The sequence below is a fragment of the Palaemon carinicauda genome, chromosome 12, assembly GCF_036898095.1.
Source record: "Palaemon carinicauda isolate YSFRI2023 chromosome 12, ASM3689809v2, whole genome shotgun sequence".
NCBI classification, from domain to species: Eukaryota; Metazoa; Arthropoda; class Malacostraca; order Decapoda; family Palaemonidae; genus Palaemon; species Palaemon carinicauda.
Genome location: NC_090736.1, coordinates 154693603 through 154720031, shown reverse-complemented (window position 1 = coordinate 154720031; position 26429 = coordinate 154693603). Strand labels below are relative to the sequence as shown.

The 26429-nt window shown below is 43.3% G+C and overlaps 1 protein-coding gene across 1 annotated transcript; it reads right to left on the bottom strand.

The window, feature by feature from the left end:
• Positions 1–397: 397 nt before the first annotated feature.
• Positions 398–25500, bottom strand: KdelR (ER lumen protein-retaining receptor). Its single transcript, XM_068384638.1, has 6 exons — positions 25342–25500; positions 22906–23006; positions 20886–21044; positions 19943–20089; positions 19157–19262; positions 398–2310 (listed from the first exon to the last, which is right to left on the bottom strand). Exons 1-6 carry the CDS (start codon positions 25430–25432, stop codon positions 2276–2278), a joined length of 639 nt encoding a protein of 212 aa, XP_068240739.1. The 5' UTR covers positions 25433–25500; the 3' UTR covers positions 398–2275.
• Positions 25501–26429: the final 929 nt, after the last annotated feature.

Genomic DNA, 26429 nt, shown 5'->3' with positions numbered 1-26429 from the left:
TACTAGGATATAAAGAAAATGCATCTAAGGGCATAAGGAATACTGCAAAGACCCATAGGTTAGGTAATGCCTACAGTGTACCTCCTACACTACAGGTATGGGGCAACTGGGCTTATAGCACACTACTTTTCCAACTTAGGTTGGAACATAGTAAAAATAAAAAAATATATATATGGATATCTAAGAGTACTGTTTTTATCTTGGAATTTATGTTCCTACCCAATGGTCATTGCTTATCAAATTCTTACTTTGTTAACAAAAAAAAAAACTTTCAAAAGAGTACACAGTACAGGACACAGAGGTTATTTCAAACTAAAATCCCAATAAAAATAATTTACAGTAACAGCTTTTGAACCTAATTCCTTCACACACATCTGAAGGCCATTTAGACAGCACAACCGTATCATATAAACTTTATTTCCACAGTAATAATCTGCTAATGCAGCGGCTGGTAAACTCTTCACTGGTCACAAAAATGTCCACTGTCCTTACCAACTAGACAAAAAAAAAAAGGAAGGCCTTCAAGATGTCAGGACAAATATTGTTAGAAGAACTTTGATCATTGTGTTAAATAATAAATAATCCCTCTTAGGAAAGCAGAGAAAATACAATTCAATTGCTTCTGAACAATGCTAACTACCAAATGTCACTCGACACAAAAAGTTATGAAGTGCACTGATAGGACTCACGTATTGCTTAAATTGACAATCCACTTCTGATTTGGAATGTTCTTAACTTTATGAGTGACATTCTACTAAAAGCGTTATGTATGGAATCCTCTAGCAGAGGACTGAGAAAATACTTTCAACAATATTTCCTCTCATCTTCCTTCCAAATATCTTTTTAATTGAAAAAATAATAAAAGTATAAAGCAGCTTTTTTTTTTTACAACAATGCAACTTCCATAACTCTAAACAAAATATTGAGTACCACAATTCATAATCCTACAATACATTACTTAAATGTCTGAAATGTGCATAAAGGAAGATCAAGGCATTAAGGATAAAAGGAAAACAACTGTCACATGAATAGGTTTCTGCTGCAATACCCACATAAACAAAAATTAAGATGTGTAACTCTCAAGCAACTAGTGTTAGAAATCCTCCGACATCTTTCAACTAATGACACACTATACAGTACTATAAACTGGGATCCTTTTAAACCTTGACCAGTCAACAGTGACTGGGACCAAGTATCTCTAAAATCAAATACTGTACACCGACTCGCCAAAACATGAGCAGAACGTATTCCAAGAACGGCAATCCCATTCCTTGTCATACATTGCTCAAAATGACAAAAAATTCAATCACAATTTACACACCTTTTTCACAGTAATCCATAATGCCACACAACACATTCAATCCAAATTGTGGAAGATGATGGAAATATGAAAATATCCTACCTATAGTAAAAATGGATCTCTTGACTTACAACTGAGGGTACTTAAGCTCCAAACACTTAGCATTTTCACTTCATTCATAGACTTCACAAGATTGAGACCAACTCGCACTCCTTTTAAAGTATTTTTTAATATTATTTTAAATATAATTAAACTACTTTCACAGAAACAATCTCATCTACCCCTCCAAAAATTACAATGAACAAAAACTATGAATTGTGTTTGTCAAGTTGTCATATAATGTATAAATAAAATATGCAAATACTACCTCAAAACACCGGACAATGTGGATGGGAGCAAAGGGTTCATACTTAAACTTTTGAAACCCAAAGACATTGATTTCTTCTTGTGCGAACTACAACTTTCATTAATCATTATTTGAAATCTTCATGTCCAATATACCAATGGGGCTTACTCCCACCTACTTGTTCTTTAAAATTTAATGCCAAAGAAACAGTACTTATCATTGTGCATCTTGAACTACCTCCAAATGCTTGTTAAAGGAGACCTGATTTTATCATACATTACCTCTAAAACTTAGCTAATACAACACAACACAATTAAAAAGGCATCTAAATTTATTTCTCACAGGAAACAAATATTTCCTATTTAGTTTGAACTTTATCCTTAAATGCAATCTCAAATATTTTAAGAATGCATCTTAAGCTATTATAACAAAACTTTAAATCAAACAGAAAAATGAAAATAAAATTCCACAGTAAAGACCTGAAAAACTTCTTAATGCTTTAAACAAATTTTACAGTTCTCTGATAACTGGAGATGTGTTATCCAGATGAATAAATGAAAAGTTCTGTAGTAGGGCGATGGTGACTCCTGCATAGTGTAGGACAGCACCGAGTTATTTGCTGGATGAATTTAAGCCGGCAGTTGCAACTTTTTACCCTGAAGAACTGCAAGGAAAATTTCACTCTTTTACTACAAGATTTAATGTACATGAGAATGCGAACTTATGAACAAAGTATACTGACCAAAAAGGAAACAGAATAATTGTCAATAAAAACAAGAGGAGGAAAGGAAAAAGATTAATGAATTCCCTGTGGAATTATCGAGTAGAAACTATAGATCTGGAAAAATTGCAACTAGCCAAATATCCGGGCTAGATTATACCTGGTTGAATATTAGAAGTTACTTTTAGTGTAACAATAAAAAAAAACCATTATTCATTACATATATCCTTAAACTATAGAAAAAAAAAGGGCAACCAATATATACAGCATACAGTACTCCTTTAGGAAAGGATCACTTACGCACCCACAACAAAATCGGCACTGGCCACGTACAGATTTCTTTGGAATTATCAGTTTATTCAATCTTTCAACTAAAATCCTAGAGGAAGATTTGGCTGTTAAAAGGCCATGCTCTATTACGGATCAAGGAAGGTAGCATAGCAGTGTATTAGCGAGCCACTGAAAAACCCTGCGAGACCTAGAATCCAGACAACACCGGCATTGTAGCAGACTAGAATAGGTAGTATGTTGTCTAATGACTCACCAGTTGCACCTTAGGTTGGAAATTTTATTTAATTTAGGCCAGAATTAATCCCTCACAATCTCCTCATCCCAATTACATGTTTAATTAATTAAATATATATCATATAGTTACATTAACAGGTGATGAATATACAATTGAAAGTCATAAAACTTGACTGTGCCCTAAAATCGTGACCATGTTCTTGATAATCAGATTAGAGTTCCCTTGAGCAAGGGTACACGAGAGCACACATTTCCCATCTTCAATATCCCTACCATGTGTGTTTCTATTTCCTCTTTATAAGGGTACTACACACACTATTTCTCTCCAGTCTTCAAGCCTTTGCTATTTTTCAGTCCCCTTCTATGACTAGGCCTTCCTCCAATTCTTTAGACTTGCCCACCAGTCTTCATCATCCGACCACTTACGAACATAAAACTTTCAAGACTTATCAATTCCTCATTCCTTTTCTCGACATAATAACCATCCCAACTTTCCACTTATAGAATCTGGGGGCCATATAATGCAACACCTGGCTGGGGAACAGATTCCGCTCCGCCATACGAGGTGAAGACCACTTGGTCACACTATGAAATAAAATCTAGAGAGATTGGACAGCAACACAGTAAAAAGGAAATGGGAAGCAAGATAAAGTACTTGGCTAAAATTTGGGTGCACCTAGGAATTGAAGGATAAATGCAACGAGCCATTAGTAACATCCACAGTGTGCTGAGTGAGGTACAATAACGTAGCTGACAGCCCCAGCCCTAATTTTCCAAATCTTGGGTAATTTTTTAGCTGCTGGACACCACCTTATTCCTCATACTGTACACCTGTACACTTCTACCATGAATCTTACCAAATAATAATACTGCTCTTCCTGTATAGCATATAATATATAATGTATCTAAATACACTCAACCCTTTGAGTGTCGCAAAGTATTCTAAGTTTAGATATATTTACTGTACTACCTTCAGTGCTTGGAAGCATTCAATGTCAAATTTTTAACTTTTTTCCTTTTAAATTATAATGCATCTACATGAAAATTCTACAAAGGATGTAAAATTATATATCAACGAAAAGATAATCTACTCAGCTGTACAATAAATAGGTTGTATGTTTTTTGTGCTGAAGCAAATCAAGTAAAATGTCACAAAACCAGGCCTCGGCCTGAAGTGCCAAATATTTGGCAACTGGTTGGCACTTAATGGGTTAGTAAAATAATAACCATTTAAGTCTTCATTTTACTGACCTGTCAAAACACTACATATGGCAAAACACTACAAAACTTGGATGGAAAAATGTTATTTTCATTAGTAAAATAAATTTTTGAATATACTTACCCGATGATCATGTAGCTGTCAACTCTGTTGCCCGACAGAAATCTACGGTCGGGATACGCCAGCGATCGCTATACAGGTGGGGGTGTACACAACAGCGCCATCTGTGAGCAGGTACTCAGGTACTTCTTGTCAACAAGAACTCAATTTTCTCCTCGGTCCACTGGTTCTCTATGGGGAGGAAGGGTGGGTCCTTAAATTCATGATCATCGGGTAAGTATATTCAAAAATTTATTTTACTAATGAAAATAACATTTTTCAATATTAATCTTACCCGATGATCATGTAGCTGATTCACACCCAGGGTGGTGGGTGGAGACCAGCAAACATGTTAACAAAGAAGCTAAGTATCCCGTATTTCATTTTATTAGTTATTCAAAAATAACATAAAATAAATAAGTACCTGGTAAGGAAGACGACTTGAACCATTACTCTGCCTTTATTAAGTACGTCTTCCTTACTGAGCGTAGCGGTCCTCTTAGGATGCTGAACGACTCTTAGGTGCTGAAGTATAAAGGGCTGCAACCCATACTAAAGGACCTCATCACAACCTTTAACCTCGGCGCTTCTCAAGAAAGAATTGACCACCCGCCAAATCAACAAGGATGTGGAAGGCTTCTTAGCCGACCGTACAACCCATAAAAAGTATTCAAGAGAAAGGTTAAAAAGGTTATGGGATTATGGGAATGTAGTGGCTGAGCCCCCACCTACTACTGCATTCGTTGCTACGAATGGTCCCAGGGTGTAGCAGTTCTCGTAAAGAGACTGGACATCTTTGAGATAGAATGATGCGAACACTGACTTGCTTCTCCAATAGGTTGCATCCATAACACTCTGCAGAGAACGGTTCTGTTTGAAGGCCACTGAAGTAGCCACAGCTCTCACTTCATGTGTCCTTACCTTCAGCAAAGCAAGGTCTTCTTCCTTCAGATGAGAATGTGCTTCCCTAATCAGAAGCCTGATTTAGTAAGAAACTGAGTTCTTAGACATTGGAAGAGAAGGCTTCTTGATAGCACACCATAAGGCTTCTGATTGTCCTCGTAAAGGTTATGACCTTTTTAGATAGTACCTAAGAGCTCTAACTGGGCAAAGTACTCTCTCCAGTTCGTTCCCCACCAAGTTGGACAGGCTTGGGATCTCGAACGACTTAGGCCAAGGACGTGAAGGAAGCTCGTTTTAGCAAAAAACCGAGCTGCAAGGAACATGTAGCCGTTTCAGATGTGAAAACTATGTTCCTGCTGAAGGCGTGGATCTCACTTACTCTTTTAGCTGTTGCCAAGCACACGAGGAAAAGAGTTTTTAATGTGAGGTCCTTAAAAGAGGCTGATTGGAGAGGTTCAAATCTTGATGACATAAGGAACCTTAGGACCACGTCTAGATTCCAGCCTGGAGTGGACAACCGACGTTCCTTTGAGGTCTCAAAAGACCTAAGGAGGTCCTGTAGATCTTTGTTGGTGGAAAGATCCAAGCCTCTGTGGCGGAAAACCGCTGCCAACATACTTCTGTAACCCTAGATCGTAGGAGCTGAAAGGGATCTTACGTTCCTTAGATGTAACAGGAAGTCAGCAATCTGGGTTACCGTGGTACTGGTTGAGGAAACTGCATTGGCCTTGTACCAGCTTCGGAAGACTTCCCATTTAGACTGATAGACTCTGAGAGTGGATGTCCTCCTTGCTCTGGCAATCCCTCTGGCTGCCTCCTTCGAAAAGCCTCTAGCTCTTGAGAGTCTTTCGATAGTCTGAAGGCAGTCAGACGAAGAGCGTGGAGGTTTGGGTGTACCTTCTTTACGTGAGGTTGACGTAGAAGGTCCACTCCTAGAGGAAGAGTCCTGGGAATGTCGACCAGCCATTGCAGTACCTCTATGAACCATTCTCTCGCGGGCCAGAGGGGAGCAACCAACGTCAGCCGTGTCCCTTTGCGAGAGGCGAACTTCTGAAGTACCCTGTTGACAATCTTGAACGGCGGGAATGCATACAGGTCGAGATGGGACCAATCCAGCAGAAAAGCATCCACATGAACTGCTGCTGGGTCTGGAATCGGAGAACAATACAACGGGAGCCTCTAAGTTATCGAGGTAGCGAACAGATCTATGGTTGGCTGACCCCACAGGGCCCAAAGTCTGCTGCAAACATTCTTGTGAAGGGTCCACTCTGTGGGGATGACCTGACCCTTCCGGCTGAGGCGATCTGCCATGACATTCATATCGCCCTGAATGAACCTCGTTACCAGCGTGAGCTTTCGATCTTTTGACCAGATGAGGAGGTCCCTTGCGATCTAGAACAACTTCCTCGAATGAGTCCCTCCCTGCTTGGAGATGAAAGCCAAGGCTGTGGTGTTGTCGGAGTCCACCTCCACCACCTTGTTAAGCTGGAGGGACTTGAAGTTTATCAAGGCCAGATGAACCGCCAACAGCTCCTTGCAATTGATGTGAAGTGTCCTTTGCTCCTGATTCCATGTTCCCGAGCATTCCTGTCCGTCCAAAGTCGCACCCCAGCCCGTGTCTGATGCGTCCGAGAAGAGACGGCGGTCGGGTTTCTGAACAGCCAAAGGAAGACCTTCCTTGAGAAGAAAGCTGTTCTTTCACCACGTTAGAGTAGACCTCATCTCTTCGGAAACAGGAACTGAGACCGTCTCTAGCGTCATGTCCTTTATCCAATGAGCAGCTAGATGATACTGAAGGGGGCGGAGGTGGAGTCTCCCTAACTCGATGAACAGGGCCAGCGATGAAAGTGTCCCTGTTAGACTCATCCACTACCTGACTGAGCATCGGTTCCTTCTCAGCATGCTCTGGATGCATTCTAGGGCTTGGTAGATCCTTGGGGCCGACGGAAAAGCCCAAAAAGCTCGACTCTGAAGCTCCATACCCAGGTAGACAATGGTCTGGGATGGGACGAGCTGGGACTCCTCTAAATTGACCAGGAGGCCCAGTTCCTTGGTCAGATCCATAGTCCATCTGAGATTCTCCAGACAGCGACGACTTGTGGGAGCTCTTAAAAGCCAGTCGTCTGACGGAGCCGGACACAAGATCATGGTACTGCTGCACAGTCTGTGAACTGTCAACCATGGGGAAGCGAGGAAGTACAGCGACAACCCGAAACTGTCTAGACTGTCTGGGTAGTACAGACAACTCCTTATCGGGTTGCTGAGGTTGCCGCACTGCGTCACAACAAGTCACCTCTGCTGGTTGTTGAACGTCTTCCCAGTGACACACTGACTCCGTAAACAAAAATCCTCTAACAAGGACTAAGCTTGGACTGCATGTCTTGCAACAAAGCTCAAGGTCTATGGGAGCAGGTGTGGCAACAGACGGGGTTAGCGACTGAAGCGGAACCATTACCCTCCCTGGAAGCATGGTATGCTTAAATAAAAGTCCATATGAGGCTAAGCAGCTTAAGGCTCCTCTCCAAATGACAGAGTCCTCAAGGGAATATCAGAAGGAGGGAGAATAGCACTTTCTCATCAACAGGAACCATATCCGAGAAAAGCTAAGTTCTCTCAGTGAGGGTTTCACTGGTGCAAAAGCAGCAGACCAGAAGGCAACGTTATGAAACTGCTTGACAGTCTTGTGAGTTGGCAACAACCAAAGATGTGTGATTGAGGAGCATGCGGTAAGGTATGCAGAGCATGCTGTAAGGTATGCAGAGCATGCTGTAAGGAATGCAGAGCATGTTGTAAGGTATGCAGAGCATGTTGTAAGGTATGCAGAGCATGCTGTAAGGAATGCAGAGCATGCTGTAAGGAATGCAGAGCATGCTGTAAGGTATGCAGAGCATGCTGTAAGCAGAGCATGCTGTAAGGTATGCAGAGCATGTTGCATGGCATGCGGCTGATGCTGCATGGGATGAGGCTCATGCTGCATGGGATGAGGCTCATGCTGCATGGGATGAGGCTCATGCTGCATGGGATGAGGCTCATGCTGCATGGGATGAGGCTCATGCTGCATGGGATGAGGCTCATGCTGCATGGGATGAGGCTCATGCCGCATGGGTTGAGGCTCATGCCGCATGGGTTGAGGAGGATGCCGCATAGCATGAGGCTCCTGCCTCATGGGTTGAGGAGGTTGCCGCATAGCATGAGGCTCCTGCCTCATGGGTTGAGGAGGATGCCGCATAGCATGAGGCTCCTGCCTCATGGGTTGAGGAGGATGCCGCATAGCATGAGGCTCCTGCCTCATGGGTTGAGGAGGATGCCGCATAGCATGAGGCTCCTGCCTCATGGGTTGAGGAGGATGCCGCATAGCATGAGGCTCCTGCCTCATGGGTTGAGGAGGTTGCCGCATAGCATGAGGCTCCTGCCTCATGGGTTGAGGAGGATGCCGCATAGCATGAGGCTCCTGCCTCATGGGTTGAGGAGGTTGCCGCATAGTGCTGGAACCCGGCAACTCCCGATGCGGCAGCTCACGCATGAAAGCAGGAGGCGCAGCAAGAACATGCGTCTGGCAGGGTGGACTGCGCATCGGAGGTGGAGCTCTCACAGGTGGAGGATGGGAGCAGGCAGCCGCAGTATCTGCCGAGCGCACAACCTCGGCGGGTTGTAGGTTAACAGGCTGCATTGTCAACCTTCCAGCATGATACTCCTGTATGAAGGAGCAAGCTGAGACTGTATAGTCTGCAGCATGGACCACTAGGGTCTATGAAAGACAACAACAAACGGAGCTACTGTCCGTTGTGACTGAGGGTCTAAAACAGCTGGTGCGGCAACAGACGGAGTTACTGCCTGTTGCGGTACCACCTTGCCTCTCTGGGAGGTGTGCAGTTGTCGTACTGCAGCAAGTCCGAACTGACCCAGTGGCTACACCTAGGCCGTTGGACTTGCGCGGAAGGGACCGACTTGCACTAAAAAGCTGCAAGATTTGGTCCATGGTTTCTGCGAGAAACCTCTTCCGCAGACGAGGAATAAATGGGCTCTCTCGTCTTTGTGTGGGTGGGGTGATCACGTCGGCAACGTGTGTAGATACACCCGAAACCACGGAGGGAAACGTCTGTTCGTCGATCAAGGCCTGATGAACCCATAAGTCCTTCGACATTACTTCTCCCCTGGGCTTGGGAGCTTGTAAGAGGTCCCAGACTAGGCGAACAACTGGCACGAACAGACGAACCCTCGAACGCAACACTGTAACACTTTGCGCTTATCACTTTATCACTTTTGATTTTCTGTTTGCACTTATTTCACTGAACTCGAAACTTTAAGTGGTTTGTACCTGAAACACGCAATCCTATCCTTCATTAAAAGTTAGTAATTGCGAAAACAGTATTACAATGTAACAGAAAAACATAATGAAAGATAAAGAATTCAGTGGCTGGAAAAGAGACTAAACACTAGATCAAATAAACTACGTTTAAAATCTCTCACCGCATAAAGCCTGGGAACAAGAATAAAACTCTAGAAACGTTTTACCTTCTTCCCCTAAAGAGACTAGGGAGAAGAGCAAAAACGATAACAACGTTACCCGCTTGAACGAAACGTTTATCCTCCTCTCTCTCCCTCCGTCTCTATCTCTCTCTCTCTCTCTCTTGACTTAGAACCTGAGAGATGAGCCCAATTATATATATCGTTAAAACATATATTTGTTAAAGGAAAAAAACTGAAAGATTTCCCAAATAAAAAGTTCCTTTATTAGAATTAAAACCATTTAAGCTAAGAAAGAATGAACAAAACGCCAGAATCGGTTTACTCTTACTGCAACGTGAAACCGTGAATACTCTCTCTCTATCGTAACGATAGAGCGCAAGTTGAACGTTCTAAACGTCAACAACTGCGGAGACAAAACAAAACGTTAGTTCAACTTTGAAAACAGTACGAGACTATCAAAGAAATTCTTTCAAAAACATTAAAATTAAAATAGCATAAAATCTTAACAGGAAAAACGATATGACGGGCTCAATGTTAATTAACTTCGGTTCCAAGTAATGACCGCCTACGATTAGGAAAGGTCGCATATAAACAAACATAAAAATTAATTTTAATAAGTTTATAATAAAAGGAAGTTAAACGAAGAGGCCTATAAAAGGCGGAGAGATATAAAATAAATCTATAACTTTGTTAAGTAAAATTAAGAAAGAGAGTCTATACTCTCTTCGACACCAACACTTCCGTCTAAGGGAAGGGTCGGCCATTTAAAAGTGAAAGAGAGTTCATACTCTCTTCGTCACCATAATTAAATCAAATTAATTCCAAAAGCTTGCTAAGCTAATGATAAAGCTTCCTGAATAGCGAAGGCTAAACTCTAGAGCAAATACATCACCAAATCGTGAACAATAACTCCAGAATCAACAGCGTATCCAAGTAGGTCTAGCCGGTGGCACGACAGAGGAAAAATTGAGTTCTTGTTGACAAGAAGTACCTGAGTACCTGCTCACAGATGGCGCTGTTGTGTACACCCCCACCTGTATAGCGATCGCTGGCGTATCCCGACCGTAGATTTCTGTCGGGCAACAGAGTTGACAGCTACATGATCATCGGGTAAGATTAATATTGAAAATGTGATAATATTGTAACAAATCACTGAAAGTGATTTGCTATACTATTTGTGCAGTTACTAAGGTAATTATGCCACAATACAGTGGCCTAGTTTCACCATAGAGAGAGAGAGAGAGAGAGAGAGAGAGAGAGAGAGAGAGAGAGAGAGAGAGAGAGAGAGAGAGAGAGAGAGAGATTTACGGTGATAAAATATTTCTTACAGTGCTTGCTGTAAATTCACCTACAATAATATAACACTAGTACTGTATATACAACTTATAGTGATGTCTAAAAATGGCAAAAATGTCACTGTGATCTGATAAAGTTAGCTACAATATTTACATAAAGAAAAATAACTAAAAATCTCAATGTACTAAGTCATACAAGCGACCACTGGCGAATCGTGTATCTTGGTGTCTGGTACTCAAGGCCATATTAATGGGAGAAAGTAATGCAATTACTAAACTATCTCTACAGATGCTACAAATTTATCTCGTACTCTAAGCATCAATAATTTCAGGATAACTTGATGATAAAAATGACAAATTCGAAGATAATTTGTATTTTTCCTAACCATACAAACCTTAGCTATTTACAAAGGGTATTACTTTTAGCGTAGCTGAAATGGCGAGCCATTAGAATTTAACGAGGGTGTATTACCCCCGCGCTAGTTAGCGGGGGGGTAGGGGAGTGGTAGCTAGCTACCCCTCCTCCCCCTCACACACAGGTGAATACTCACTTTCACTTAGAGGTAGGACTTGTCTTGGGGGACAGGGCTGGCGGGCAAATATGTGTAAATAGCTAAGGTTTGTATGGTTAGGAAAAATACAAATTATCTTCGAATTTGTCATTTGTTCCGTAACCGAAATACAAACCACGCTATTTACAAAGGGTGACTTATCCCTTAGGAAGGGTGGAAAGTCCCCAGCCATACTGGCTTTGGCTTTACCCGGGGACTCAGAATCCGAGTGAGTCGCACTCGAGAAAAGGAGTCCCTGCACCTCACAAGTTCCTTGCACCGCAAGGAACCATGTGGCCTACGTAAGCTTGTGTGTGAAGGAAGAAGTGTGACCCGTCTTAGGCAGTTGACCTGGAGTTCCAGAAGGAACTCTGGGTTAAGACGTTCCCAATACCACCTCGTCAGGGTATGGGGGACGCGACAGTATTGACTCAATACTCGGAACACAAGAAAGCATGGTTTACCTGCAGAGGTTCGAGGTCAGCTATGCAGAGACCAGGATGCTGCTTCCCCGTAGAGGGGATGATGAAGAAAGAAGTAAGGGCCAGACATACTTCTTTCGTTCATGCAGACTAAAACCTGATAACAATGCCCTCAACCTTCTGCTACCTGTCCAAAAAGGAGCCTGAGGTTAGACCAGCTGTTGTGTAGCCACCACAGAGCGATAGAAAACGTATCGAGACTCCTGTGGGTCACGCCCTGCAGGAAGCGGGCTGCGAAGGTCATCAGACGCTTCCAGACTCCAGCTTGTAGCACCTGCGTCACAGAGTAGTATTACTCGAAGGCGAGGGACGTTGCGATGTATCCAACATCGTGCTGTAGGGCGACGTGACGGGGGAGGGTCTGAAGACAGGTCGAGATGAATGTCCTTGAGTCCGGGCTGAAGAGGTATACTGGTGACTCTCCCCCCATGTCCTCCTTGTGTTCCCAAATCGGCTGCAACTGAGGCCAAACTGCAGCTGTTCCCAGCGCTAACCTCTCGATTCCTGTACTGGCAAGAAAGAGAAGGTCTTGGGACATCAGACACAGAATGGAGACTCAAAATCTTGAATGAATCGGACCGAAGGGTCGGGACCCTCAGATTCTGAGTCTAGCCAACAACTCAGGAGCGAGCCTGAATGTTGCCTTCCCCTCTTCCTTAGAAAGGGGGGGAGTAGTAAGAGACCAAGAAGATTGCTCACACACTGGCCGTGGCCAGAGTGAGCAGAAGACCCAGGGCGGAATACAATCCGAGGCCTGTCGTAAAAGGGTCTTGAGAAGATCTCTTAAAGGACTAAAAGTCCGAGCCATGCTCCAAGTTGGAGGTCTTCCTCCGACTAGGGCAGGGACGATCGTAGCTTCGCATGAGCGAGGATAGATCCAGCGGGCAGGAAAAAGTTATTCCTTTAAGCCTGAAGGTCAGGGAAAGGCTGAGCGACAGGCTTCATTGCCAAGAGCGGAAAGGAGTTTCCTCCCGCCGAAAGGCAATAAGACCGTTATTGCTGGAGAAGAGGCCTCACGGGAAGAAGTATATCTCCCACGGCACCAACCACCTTAGACTCTTCACTTTGCCTGGGAGACCCCTGTGGATGACTATCGCAGATGACGCGACCTCCGTACCGCGACTGTAGCGGGTTGTCTCTTCTAGAGGAGGAAGCGTAGTGTCTCCAGGCATGAAGCCGAAGCGACGCCCCGGTTCGGGAGAGATGTCGCAGTGTGGTTGCTTGAGTAGTCTGCGCCGTGGGAGAAGCTCTCCCGGGAGTTCCGTCAGGGGAAGCAGAGGGTCCAGAAACCGTTCTGCACATAGTCCCAGTGGAGCTCTCCCATTGAAAGGTTGACAGACAACCTGGTTTTGTTGAGACCCATTGTCCGCAGACAAAAAGGAGGGAAGACGCAGGCGTCGAAGTTGTCCCACCATCACCGGAATGCATCTTGCCAGAGTCTCGGGGTCTGAGACTGGGGGGAAAACTAGCGGAAGCTTGAGGTTCCAAGCTGTCGCGATCAGGTCCCCCAGACCAGCACTTGCTGGTTACCCAAGGTCAAAGACCCCTAGGTACACTCTCTCTATGAGGCTCTGCTCGGATAGTCTGAGAGAAACATTCCCCTGCCTGGAATGAGAGAGCCGATGGTGGAATTGAGAGAATCTCAATCATCCCGATATCTCTACTGCAAGATGTGAAGGTGTGAAAATGCGTCCCCTGCTGGTTAGCATGAAGTCGACACGCAACGGGGCGACTTGGCAGGAGCGGTAGGATCTGAAGAGGGGCCAGACTAAGGCCCTTAAGCCTGCCTGAATGATGGAGAGGTATCCTTCAGGTCTTGACCATAGGCCTGGACCGGAACATGCCCCCCCCCCCTTTCCTTTGACGAGTCCGAGAACCGCATCAAGAATGTGGGGAAAGGACGAGAATATCCACTACCATCAAGAGGCTCCATAGGTCAACACCCATTGCAGGTTTAATAGTTCCGCTGGTCCCATAGGGCCAGGGAGTCCGGTTAAACATTGCCTGAAGCCACCGGAACTTGGATCGCCCCACATGGAACTTATCCTGAGGCGACCGTTCGGACTATAAACGGGTCAATGAGGAAAGAAGAACTAGGAAACGTTCCAAGGTAGGGCTGAAAACTCTGCTTGACTGAGAACAGGTACTGCGACTCTCCTCAGTCTTGCCACGGTGAACCGAAAGGAAGGCTCGGAGGATGTGGTAACAGAATCTGGCGTCCCCAGGTGGTCACCCATCCAAGTACCGACGTTGCTTAACCTCGCTGGACGGACGAGAAGCGGGGTTTCCAACGTGGTAAGGCGGTTGACTCAATATCATGGCCAGATACTCCAGATGTTGAGGCAGAGGAAGAGAAGGCTCCAAGCAAAATACCATGAGCCCACACTCATGGTCAGCATTCGGAAGCTTTTCCCGGCGCTGAATCGGGTCGAAACCCGAGCCTACCGGAGTTGACCAGCCCTCCAAACAGCAGAGGAGGCGGAAGTCTGCACCTGAGCGGCCAAGAGGAAGGCAGGGAGAGTTCTCTGGGGAAACAAACCTGCTATGCCACGGCGGGATAGCCACACTGCATCATAAGCAGGAATACTTGCAGTTTAGGCTGAATTCGACGAGCACCCTGGAAGATGGATGGAATGGAAACTGAAAGTACCCGTCCTTCCGATCCGGGGTTAAAGGAGTCCTGTCGCCTCGTTACCAGTCTGATCGATTCTGCTGGTCTACGCTGGCCGAAGTTTGTTCGACAAACTTGATCAGGGCTGAGAGGTCGACTATGGACGTCCCCTCTCAGATCCTTCCTTACAAGAAAGGATCGACTGAGGGGGCCGGGGGTGAAGCCGTCGATGATCCTAAGGAAGACCTTCGCCTAAGGTATGGATCATTCTGCCCAACCGGGCAACTCTGCTGATGCTATGGCATAGAGGTTCAGAGACACTGAATTCGCTGACAGAGACGGCAGGCGCGATATCCTTGGCTACTCACAGAGATTGTGCGGGAATGGGCATCGGGAAGCTGTCATTCGGATGAGTAACCTTAAGCATCCTCCCAGCGAAAAAACCTGCAATCCTAGAGTTCGTGAACTCCTTTTAGGACTATGCCCCCCCGGGGGAGTCTCCCGTGCCATCTGTTCCTGACAGGAGGAAACTGCAATTGGACACCTTGTCCCAGTTGTCGTAGCCGATAGCTTAGGCCGACGTGGTTGAAAGAAAAGGGAGCTGGAGCCCTGCAGAGTCTGGAAGAAAGCGCCTTGGAGGAGTGAAACCGGAAGTCGATTTACTCCGCACAGCAGATGTTTAAGTCTCTGTCCTTGGGCAAAGACAAAACTCTTCTCAAGGATGGAAGGGTGTCTGAGGTCGTTGACCTCCACAGATGAGACACCCGAAGGAAGCCTTCAGTCAGTGCGTCCAGATGGTACAACATCGAGCTTGTCCGCAAGTAGATACTTAACGACGAAAGGCCAAGGTGCCTGAGCTCGAGAGGAGGAAAGTACCCTTGATCTTCCTGTAGCTTCCTTGAACCAAACCTCGGGCCGTAACCGAGGAGGGAAAGAACCTGGTAAGCTCCCAGAGGAAGAGGTAAGCAGTCACCCCTTGTCCGATGGAGAAATCTTCAACGGAAAGCCCCCCCGCCAAAAATCCTTCCAGGGCGGGAGAAGGAGAGAGTACTCGTGCAGGAGAGGGGACCCTCGAGACCGACCTCTTGGGAACCAACTTCGCCCTGGGGGAAGTCACCACGAAGTCCACTCCTCTCTTTCTCTTCAGCGTAGGAGAGACAGCCGCTGGTTTGTTACCCTGGCCGGTGAGTGCTGGTTTCATAAACCTCATTAACGCCCGTGCCAGCGGATCAAACCATGTCTGCTGCTCCAAGGACACAGAGTCCGAAATCCTCGCTAAGGTGAAAGGGATCGGGCGATCCTTTGGAGAGGACACGACGGTTCCTGCCTGAAAAGAAGGTGGGAAGAATGCTGTACTGACCTGTCTTCGTCCTGCACTACCAACCTGTGCTTGGATGGAGGTGATCCCGAGTGCCGCCTAGGAGCACGCGTCCCTGCTGCTACCACCGGCTGTGGAATTCGCCGCGAACTATGGTCGCGCGAGGGCGAACGGTCGCGCAAAGGCGAATGGTCGCGCGGGCGCACAGGCGAGTGGTCGCGCGGGCGCGCAGGCGAGCGGTCGTGAGGGCGCGCAGGCGAGCGGTCGCGAGGGCGCGCAGACGAGCGATCGCGCGGGCGCGCAGGCGAGCGATCGCGCGGGCGAGCAATCGCGCGGGCGCGCAGGCGAGCGATCGCGCGGGCGCGCAGGCGAATGGGCGTGACGGCGAGGGATCGTGCTGCCGCGTAGGTGAAGAAGATCGCTGGCGGTAAGCGATGGCGAGCAGCATGTGTAGGTGAATGATCGCGTGATAGGGTGCGATGGTGATCAGCATCCGCAAGAGGGCGATCGTTCAGGGTTGTGCGATGAGGAGCAGCATGCGAAGCGGGCAATCGTTCAGGGTTGTGCGATGGCGAGCAGCATGCGCAGGTGAATGATCGCGTGAAAGGGTGCGATGGTGATCAGCATCCGCAAGAGGGCGATCGTTCAGGGTTGTGCGATGAGGAGCAGCATGCGAAGCGGGCAATCGTTCAGGGTTGTGCGATGGCGAGCAGCATGCGCAGGTGAATGATCGCGTGAAAGGGTGCGATGGTGATCAGCATCCGCAGGAGGGCGATCGTTCAGGGTTGTGCGATGAGGAGCAGCATGCGAAGCGGGCAATCGTTCAGGGTTGTGCGATGGCGAGCAGCATGCGCAGGTGAATGATCGCGTGAAAGGGTGCGATGGTGATCAGCATCCGCAAGAGGGCGATCGTTCAGGGTTGTGCGATGGGGAGCAGCATGCGAAGCGGGCAATCGTTCAGGGTTGTGCGATGGCGAGCAGCATGCGCAGGTGAATGATCGCGTGAAAGGGTGCGATGGTGATCAGCATCCGCAAGAGGGCGATCGTTCAGGGTTGTGCGATGAGGAGCAGCATGCGAAGCGGGCAATCGTTCAGGGTTGTGCGATGGCGATCAGCATCCGCAGTTGAGGGTCGCGCGATGGCGATCAGCATCCGCAGTTGAGGGTCGCGCGATGGCGATCAGCATCCGCAGTTGAGGGTCGCGCGATGGCGATCAGCATCCGCAGTTGAGGGTCGCGCGATGGCGATCAGCATCTGCAGTTGAGGGTCGCGCGATGGCGATCAGCATCCGCAGTTGAGCTAGTAGCTGGCGAACCATGTTCCTTCAGAAGTGTTGGAGAACGTTGGCGTGCCAGCTGTAACACACGTGGGCGATCCGGAGATCGCTGGCGAGCTGATGATCGCTGACGAGCTGACGATCGCTGACGAGCTGATGATCGCTGACGAGCTGATGATCGCTGACGAGCTGATGATCGCTGACGAGCAGAAGGCTACGCGTGGAAGCCCGCGCAAAGAAGAAGAGTCCTTGACCCCGACCTGAACCTAAGTTCTAGATCGCGAGGGCGAACGTGGGCGCACAGGGCACGTAACAGGAACTGCAGGGAAGATCATCTTGAAAGCGCTGACGAACAGGAGAGCGCTGACGAACAGAAGGGCGCGCAGGGAAACCCTGACACGCAAGGGAAGAACCCCCGTGGGGGCAACCCTTTGCCCCGAAGGGATCGTTGTCCGCCGGGAGACTGATGTCCGTCGGAAGACCGCTGTCCGTCGGGAAGACCGTTGTCCGTCGGGAAGACCGTTGCCCGTCGGAAGACGAGATTAGACTGCTGTCCATCTGCACCAAGACGGAAGATCGAGAAAAAGAAGTTGTAGGCTGCAAACGGAGATTCAAAAAAGGCGCCTCAAACACCCTTATAGGGAGATGAGAGGCCCTTACGACGAGGCGGACGGAGGGCCTTACGGCGAGGGAGGCCAACAGCAACAGCAACAGAAGAAACCTCCGAAGAGGAGTCTCTATGAGTGTACTCTCTCGCGAACGAAAGAGAAACACTTCGTGGAAGAGACTGGTCAGCCAGTGACCTAAAAGGGGCAATCCTCCGAAGAGGAGATCCTGCAGTTGCCCAGCCCCTTGAGCGAAACTGCAGGTGCGACCGCTCAGCACCAAGAGCATAGTCGCACGAAAAAAAGGCAAGAGAAGAACCCCCCAAAAGAGGAAAAGCTCAAGCCTGGACAGGAAAAAACTTCCCTCGGAAGGAAAGTTATCCGCCCAAGGAGGCAAGCCTCCTGACTGTTCTAAAATGAACTGGAGAGCTGTCCGTCGACACGGGAGTACTACCAGTAGAAGGAGACACGCCCCTGACGACAATACAAGGGGGAGGCAGCAACAGCCGAATCCCCAGGACTCAACCAGACAGCTCACACCGTTGCTATATTACAGAAACGAACTAGATCGGTAACTGTAAAAAATAAAACAAATAATATTAGTACACATTCATTCCCCCGGGAAGGCTCCGAAGAGGAATCCCGAGGAAAAGGAACAAGAATTACACAATAGGCACGTGCCCTCACAACCACTTACACTCGCGGAAGGAGAGCTGTAACCAAAACAGAATTATAACAATTATAATTATGTAACTATGTAATTATGTAATTTAAAAATGAATGAACACTAAAGAAAAAAAACGAAAACCCCGAAAGGAATCGTTCTACAAGCTGAAAAATTAACAACTACAATTAGATTCATAAACTAATTGAGACAAAATGTACGGCGTAGCAACCCCACCCACACGGGAAGGAAGCTACAAGGGCGTAGTAAAACATAGTAAAAGGGTGAACGACCTCAAGAGAGAGAGAGAGAGAAAGACCGAAGTCAAACTCGATCGCAACCCATAAAATTAGGCCGTGGTGGCCTAACTGCCGAGGCCTCCACGTAGATATCGTACACTACACACACACATCTGAAAAGGAAACTTACTTATTTCTATACTCAAATATATATACAAACATGAAAACATGTTTACATATATATTGAGTAAAAGAAAAGTAAGCGATTAAGTAAAGACAAAACAGACAATGGCTGCCAAGCGAGGACCAAGACAGAGACGTCTGTCACAGTCCGAGCCAAAAGTGAAAGTGAGTATTCACCTGTGTGTGAGGGGGAGGAGGGGTAGCTAGCTACCACTCCCCTACCCCCCCGCTAACTAGCGCGGGGGTAATACACCCTCGTTAAATTCTAATGGCTCGCCATTTCAGCTACGCTAAAAGTAATACCCTTTGTAAATAGCGTGGTTTGTATTTCGGTTACGGAACAACTTACCTTTAGTGATGTATAAATAAAAGAAGTCACAGTAAAGGACAGTCTGAACAACACCGGCAACAATGGCAATGAGATCGTAGAAGCCTTCAACATAGTAACGGTATACCTGGAAAAGAAAAAAAATATCTGCCTTCACGAAAAATACGGGCACAGTATACAGCTCTTTCATTTCCCTTAACCTGTAACTACAGGTACTTCAATAATGTTAAATCACTACAGCTCTTTAGCATAAATTAACATATTACTTGGTAGAAGTTATAAATTAACAAACATACTAAACTTTTTTTATATCCCCAAAAATAATATCAGATGCAATCAGAGCAAAATAGAATTCTATAGAGTCAATTGCAATTCAACTATACTGTATGAGGAAAAAATCATAAATAAAATAATCTATAATGATTTTTGTTTTATTTCATTAGAACTTGCTCATATTACTGTCTCAGTTATATTTATTGCTGTGGTCCATAAGCAGATAAATAACAGACGATTCCTCGATAACCTATCTGCATAAAACACAAGCTTACTCTTCAGAGGAGAACATTACACTCAATGTTACCAAATTTGCAAAGAAACAGGAAAAGAAGAAAAATTTTCAAGTACTAAACTCCTAAGAACATTCTACTGAAAATTTTAGTTAACACATGAATCTATCAATGAACCACATGATAATTTAGGCAAAAAGAACAAAACGCAGCATTTAGAACATACAGATACAAGAACAAATAGACTGATAACTGATGTACGGCATCCAAATCAAATACAGTAAACAGGTGTTGTACTTACCCAGTTGAAAATGTACAGTGCCCTGTATGAACCTAGAGCAAACAAGTAATGTGATGTGATACTCTCAGCTTCGCCAGTCTTCGAAACCATGAAAAGTTGAGGGAGGATGGCAACAGACTCGAGATAGATACTGAAGGTCCACAGAATCTGAAAAAACAAAGCATTAAAAATTTCAGACAATATACTTGTACTTCATGAAAAGTAAGCAATTTCATTGTACTCCTAGTGAAATAATAAGCACTTAAACAAAATTATCCAAAATTAAGAGTACAAAATGCCATTTACACTTCTAAACTCACTTTGAATATGTGTCAAAAGACACATGCTAAATACTGTAAACTTGTGATGCAAAACATTCTTCATCAAATAGGGCCTTGCACATATCAAAAGTCTTATCCCTTCCCTCTGATAATCGCCTTTGAAATGTTCTTTCCCTTATTACATTTAAATTCCAAAACAAATACTTTATCTAATTTCTGAACAATTCTTCTACCATAAAACATCTAGAAAAGAAGACTCACTATACTAAAGGATAAAGGACCTAATGTTCCAATGTCACGAACTTTGAACTTAATTTTGATAAATACTTAATCCATGACCAGTTGGTTGCAAGACCCAAATAAAAAAAGCCTTCAGTTTCAATGTAAAGTACTTTAATAAACTGATATATATCTTGAAATTAATGTAACTTATGGAACTCGGTAAGCTATCGCTATTTGCAATACAGTAAAACACTGTACATCATACTATAAAAAAAAATTCTAGAGTGTATATTTAGCAGTCGACAAACACAAAATGAACAATAACTTTTACTGCCCCATTCAACTTTTTGGGGAGCAAAACCTCTAACACCACAAAACAAAGAGAAGGAAATGATGAAGAAAATGGAAACATAATAAAGTAACACTTCCTAATGAAAACTCTGTCCAGCCAATTTGCTTACCTCAAGAGGAGAGTAGTCATGGTTGATCAGCAAAGACAAAATGATGGTAGGTATCAGCAAGAACTCAATTCTGAAGGTGTCATGATTATGATCGTAAGTAGCTCGGAATCTCATGTACATCAAGTAAATTGTAGCATATGAGGCCAGAAGGAAGATTACCTGGAATAAGAATTATTATAAAATATAAGTACTGTATGCATAAATATGACTAACAAATAAGATTTAGTAAGAGAACCTCCTTTTTCTTTGGCAACACTTCCAAAATTACCTGTGGAATGCAGTTGCCTTGACATTACTATTTTATGTGTTGTCTAACATTTTTTTACCTAGCTCTTCACAAACTTCATACTTGGTAGACTAAATGCTTTTTAGTAGCATTTAACGTCAAGTAATATCTCAGATCCCCTTCTATTGCTACATTAATAATAAAAAAAAATTTACTAGCAATGGGTGAGGTAGTCTACCCGCTACTAGATTGTGTATGTATGTAGAGAGTAATGAGCACTTGAACATATTCAAGTAGCTCCTCTAGGAGGACAACTCTCCAAAATCAAACTTTTGTTCTCTTAGTCATGGGTAGTAGTGCCATAGCCTCTGTACTATGGTCTTCCATTGTCTTGGGGTAGAGTTCTCTCGTTTGAGGGTACACTCTGGCACACTATTCTACATTATTTCTCTATATTTTTTTTTTTTTATATATATGAAAGATTTATTTTAATGCTGCTACTGCTAAAATATTTTATTTGAATGGTTCATCAGTTCTCTTGTAGTTTGTTTATTTCCTTATATCCTTTCCTCACTGGGCTATTTTTCCCTGTTGGAACCCTTGGGGTTATAACATCCTGCTTTTCCAACTAGGGTTATAGCTTAGAAATAATAACAACAATAATAATAATAATGACAAAACGATATTTCAATTATCCCTTCAATTGAACTTGAAAACTACATATATATAAGTGATATTCAAAATCCTTTTTAATCTTGTTTCATGTTGGGAAGCACAAGGAGGGTATTCAGTTGTGTAATAGAAACGTCAATATATCTAGCCTATATAACATCTGGTGGAAGACTGATCAACATACAGCTTATATTTGATGGAAAAATTAGATAAGCAGATATCAATTTCATATATGCACAATATGTTTAAACAAGACCATATTTTTCTGCTTTTGTTTGAGCATAGTATTAAGCCCACTAGTCATGAAATATACATGCCTAACTAGTCCTACAATATGCCTTGGACTGAATACAGATAAACTGCACACATTTCTGATCTCATGTAATTAAATTTTATAAAATGGTCTCAGTAGTGGTTAATAAAATATTTTGACATTCCAAATTATAGATACTACAAATTACTATACTGCATCTGAACAGCTCGAGCTAATAAGACAGGGACATTTCCAATTGGCTGCACAATTGTGAATGGGTCCCAGCAACAGCTGACAGTTAAGAAAATTGTGAAGAGCTTGCAACCTAGAAAGTCCAGGTCTGCATGCTTGAAATACTGTACTGTACTTCCATGTGTTTTAATGCATTCCATCTTTTGTGAACGTAAAAGTATTAACCCTTTTACCCCCAAAAGGACGTACTGGTACGTTTCACAAAAGCCATCCCTTTACCCCCATGGACGTACCGGTACGTCCTTGCAAAAAAATGCTATAAAAATTTTTTTTTTTCATATTTTTGATAATTTTTTGAGAAAATTCAGGCATTTTCCAAAAGAATGAGACCAACCTGACCTCTCTATGACAAAAATTATGGCTTTTAGAGCAATTCAAAAAAATATACTGCAAAATGTGCTGGGAAAAAATAACCCCCTGGGGGTTAAGGGGTGGAAATTTCCAAATAGCCTGGGGGTTAAAGGGTTATATAAATGTAATTGCTCATAGACTTTTCCCTTTAAAAATTTTCTTCCTCTGCATTACATAGGCTAATGTGAGCACTGCTAAACCGAACTAATTACAGAAAATTCAAGCAATTAAAAAAAACATTAATTCACACAATTTGAATTACTTACCTTCATAGATGAATTATATAAAGATATGTAGTTTGTCAGAAGATCAAGGTACCGTGTTGTGTATGTTAACGCAAAGAGTATCTGCGATTTTCCAGATATACCTGAAAGAAAGAATTTACTTATTCACCTTCAGTTTCTTAATCAGTGAACACTTAGATCTATTACTTTAACAAATATAGAACTAATACTAATTTTAAACAATCAGATATGTAGAGAAATGTTATAGTCACAAATCCAGCCATTGACTAAATTGAAAATTTACCTTAGTTATCTATTATAGCAATTTAACCAAAAAAAATGTCACCCCTTCAGCTAAAAGTTAATTTACATGAGGAAAATTTATATTGAAAATCTAGATAAATACTGTAACCATTTATGTAAAAAGGTCTGAACTGCTATGAACCACTATTTGAGCACTAGATATGACCACACATGAGTTTTTACCCACTGGCCACAACCTATCCTGATCTCAGGCAGTCTTCTGCCTGACTGGTGATATCACAATAAAACTGAGATCATTTTACAATCAAAACAAAGATACTGTATTGTTATAACTAAAACATAGGCAGGTATACAGAAAAGATAGGGAGTATACAAGTGTATTGTATTATAATCAAAAGAAAATGGGGGCACTGTACTCCTGTTTTGCAATTACAATAAAATTCAGTAGGTGTTGTTGCAATTATCAGATAGGACAGACAGATGGCAGAGCCGACAAAAGACCACTCGGAATTGTTCATTAGCAAATTTCTTGACTCATCATTCAAAATTTTAATTCTGCATAAAACCTTTAGAGCAACTGTTCAAAATGGCGAGTAAAATAAAGCCATACTTAACGGACAAGCTACCCCAAGTCTGTTGCATAGCATGCTGTGCCCAAGCCAGGAAAATTGAGTGTACTTTTGATACTAGAATTAAAAAACATCAAAATTCACCAATCGGAGCAATGGTACTGAATACATCACGATAAATATACGGGAACACCACCTATCATAAATGTGGTGAAATAAGGTTTTCCAGAAATATTTTCTTGCTTCAAACAATTATGATATACCTTATCAGAAAATAAATGGTTTTGAATAATTTGAAAGTCTTACGACTACACAATTTATCTATACGTAGTTTCTTCGTGTTTAAAACAAAGCGGAAAGGACTGTACAGTATGAGTGGTTGCAACCAGGGCACAGAAATATACAATAGAAATTGAGAGCAATGAAATTCAAGTTTTAAAAATTAAAAAAATAATGGTAGGTGATTGGCCAGATAGTTACATGGCAGGAGGCACAAGAAATATACTTTAATTTCGAGCCAAAAACATGAACCAATATTTTTCATACTCGTTATCTTCTATTACCAGAGCACAAAAACATACTATAGAAATTGAGAGCAATGAAATTTAAGTTTTAAAAATGACATAAATAACGGCAGGGGAATGGCCAGGTAGTTACATGGTAAGAACAAGAAATATACTTTAATTTCGAGCCAAAAACATGAACCAATATTTTTCATACTCGTTATCTTGTACTTTATCCATTTCTGACCATGAATCATATAATTACAGCATGGTATTAAGGTTTGTATGCTGTATACCCACTCGGGCAGCACCTCACCTTTCTCAGTCACCCACAGGAGTCACTCCCAACTTGATGGAGGAGTGAGGAATGTTTTAACACGCCGAAATTGGAATGAATTTATTCAAAACTTGACAAGAACATAGAAATACAAAAGGGTTGAAGTAATAATATAGCCCAATGAAGCCCGCTGAAGTATTGGGGTGTATGTACGATAGCGGCCACCTGTATGTATTACGTCTAACCTAGAATACGTCAGTGTAAGGGGGGGTCGCAGGAGGGCGTTAGGTAAGTAGGTAAGGACACGGCTTGTAGGTTAGGTTAGGGAGGGAGATTTTAGGTTAATTGATGTCCATTTTTAATCAATGCGCGAGGAACTGGCCGCTGATATACAAAGGCTTCGAAGTATTTAATCTAGCAAGTTTCATTATTATAGCAATGACCTGTCATTCCTAAAAAGAGACAAGGACCTTTTATGACCCCATTTCAACTTCTTATTAAACTATGATTATATTACCGTAATTTTAGTCTGGCCCACATGCAAAACACGGCCATGGTTCGCAGCCCAAACTACAAAGTGAGGTCTAGCATGCAATGTTTTGACAGGCAAGCAAAGCATCGCCCTTGTCATATAGTTTATAAAAATTTAAGCTTTCATTCTTCATAAAAATGCAAGTGGAAAGGAGATACCCTGCCGGTCATATATAAAAAAACACGCCTCATGATGCATACACACTGTCCCACGTCAGATATGTCAGCTGGTTGGGTCATCAACACCACACACATCCATTGGCGATAAACAAACCGGGCTTATGATGGAAGTCCACCCAATTTACGATACAATCACCTTATGAAACGTCCTTACCTGCGCATGATCGACTCGTCCATATCTTCAATAGTAAAATAATTACAGCCAGAAGATGGGAAAGGTCTCCGGCCAATCTGAAAATATTCATCTTTGGTTCGACAGCGACACAACACCACTTTCTTGCACAAATGACGTGGCTGACTACTACTACCTTTACCCTGTTTTCGCTTTTTCCCAATAGATGGCGTTTGCTATAGAAACTATCATACCAGAATCCAATTATTGTCGTGTTAGATGTTATTTAATGTACTAAATGTCATATTCAATATATCAAATTTTAAAAGATAAACATTTTACCACCACATTACTTCTTTATAGATATAATCTTGGCTAACTACGACATTTTATCCTTTTCGTTAGCTATCAGAAAAATAGAATTATCGTACATTGTAATAAGCATTGTACTCTTTGCAGCACACGTTGTAAAGAACACCGACTCATCTGTCATTTTACAAACTAGATATTATTATATGTTTTATCTAATGCTAAGCGCTCATTGGAAATATTAAATTTATTAGAAATCCTTAGAAACAATTGTTACAAAGTGTTATCAACCAACAATAAACGTCAGTTAATCTGCATGTATCATTCATTGTCAAATTCCCTCTTATCATAATTATGTTTTTTTTCCTTTTAGGTATGACGCATTTTGCCAAGAACCACGGCTAAAGGTAAACTATATAAGAATTGAGACCAAAAGTAGGAAGCTTATGATAAAAGTTCTCCTTTAGTGGGCGGGGTTGAAAAATGTAGTCAAAGGCGGATATTTCCTCCGTGTGCCTCATGTATGATAACATACAACCCAATTCAAACAAATTGAGCCTATGAGACGACTGTATATAGTACACCCATCTGTATATATTTCTGTGCACACATGGAAAGATAGATATATATTAACTTTACCACCATCCCCATTTATCGAATTAAGAAGCAAAACTATCTTCGTCCGTGTGCCTTGTATATTAAAAAAAAACAACCGAAATTGTTTTTGTGATTAACATTAGTTGTCATGATGTCACTTTAAAATCTATTGAATACTATTTGTACACACATATATGTATATGATCATACATGTAGCGTACTTA

Bases quoted from the DNA above. Each gene is read 5' to 3' on its own strand.
- KdelR (XM_068384638.1), bottom strand. From the start codon at position 25,432: ATGAATATTTTCAGATTGGCCGGAGACCTTTCCCATCTTCTGGCTGTA. The intron at 20,090-20,885 runs GTAAGCAAATTG...TTGTTTTTTCAG, and splicing joins ATGACTACTCTCCTCTTGAG to ATTCTGTGGACCTTCAGTAT. The intron at 2,311-19,156 runs GTAAGTTGTTCC...TTTTCCTTGCAG, and splicing joins TTATTTATACATCACTAAAG to TTCTTCAGGGTAAAAAGTTG.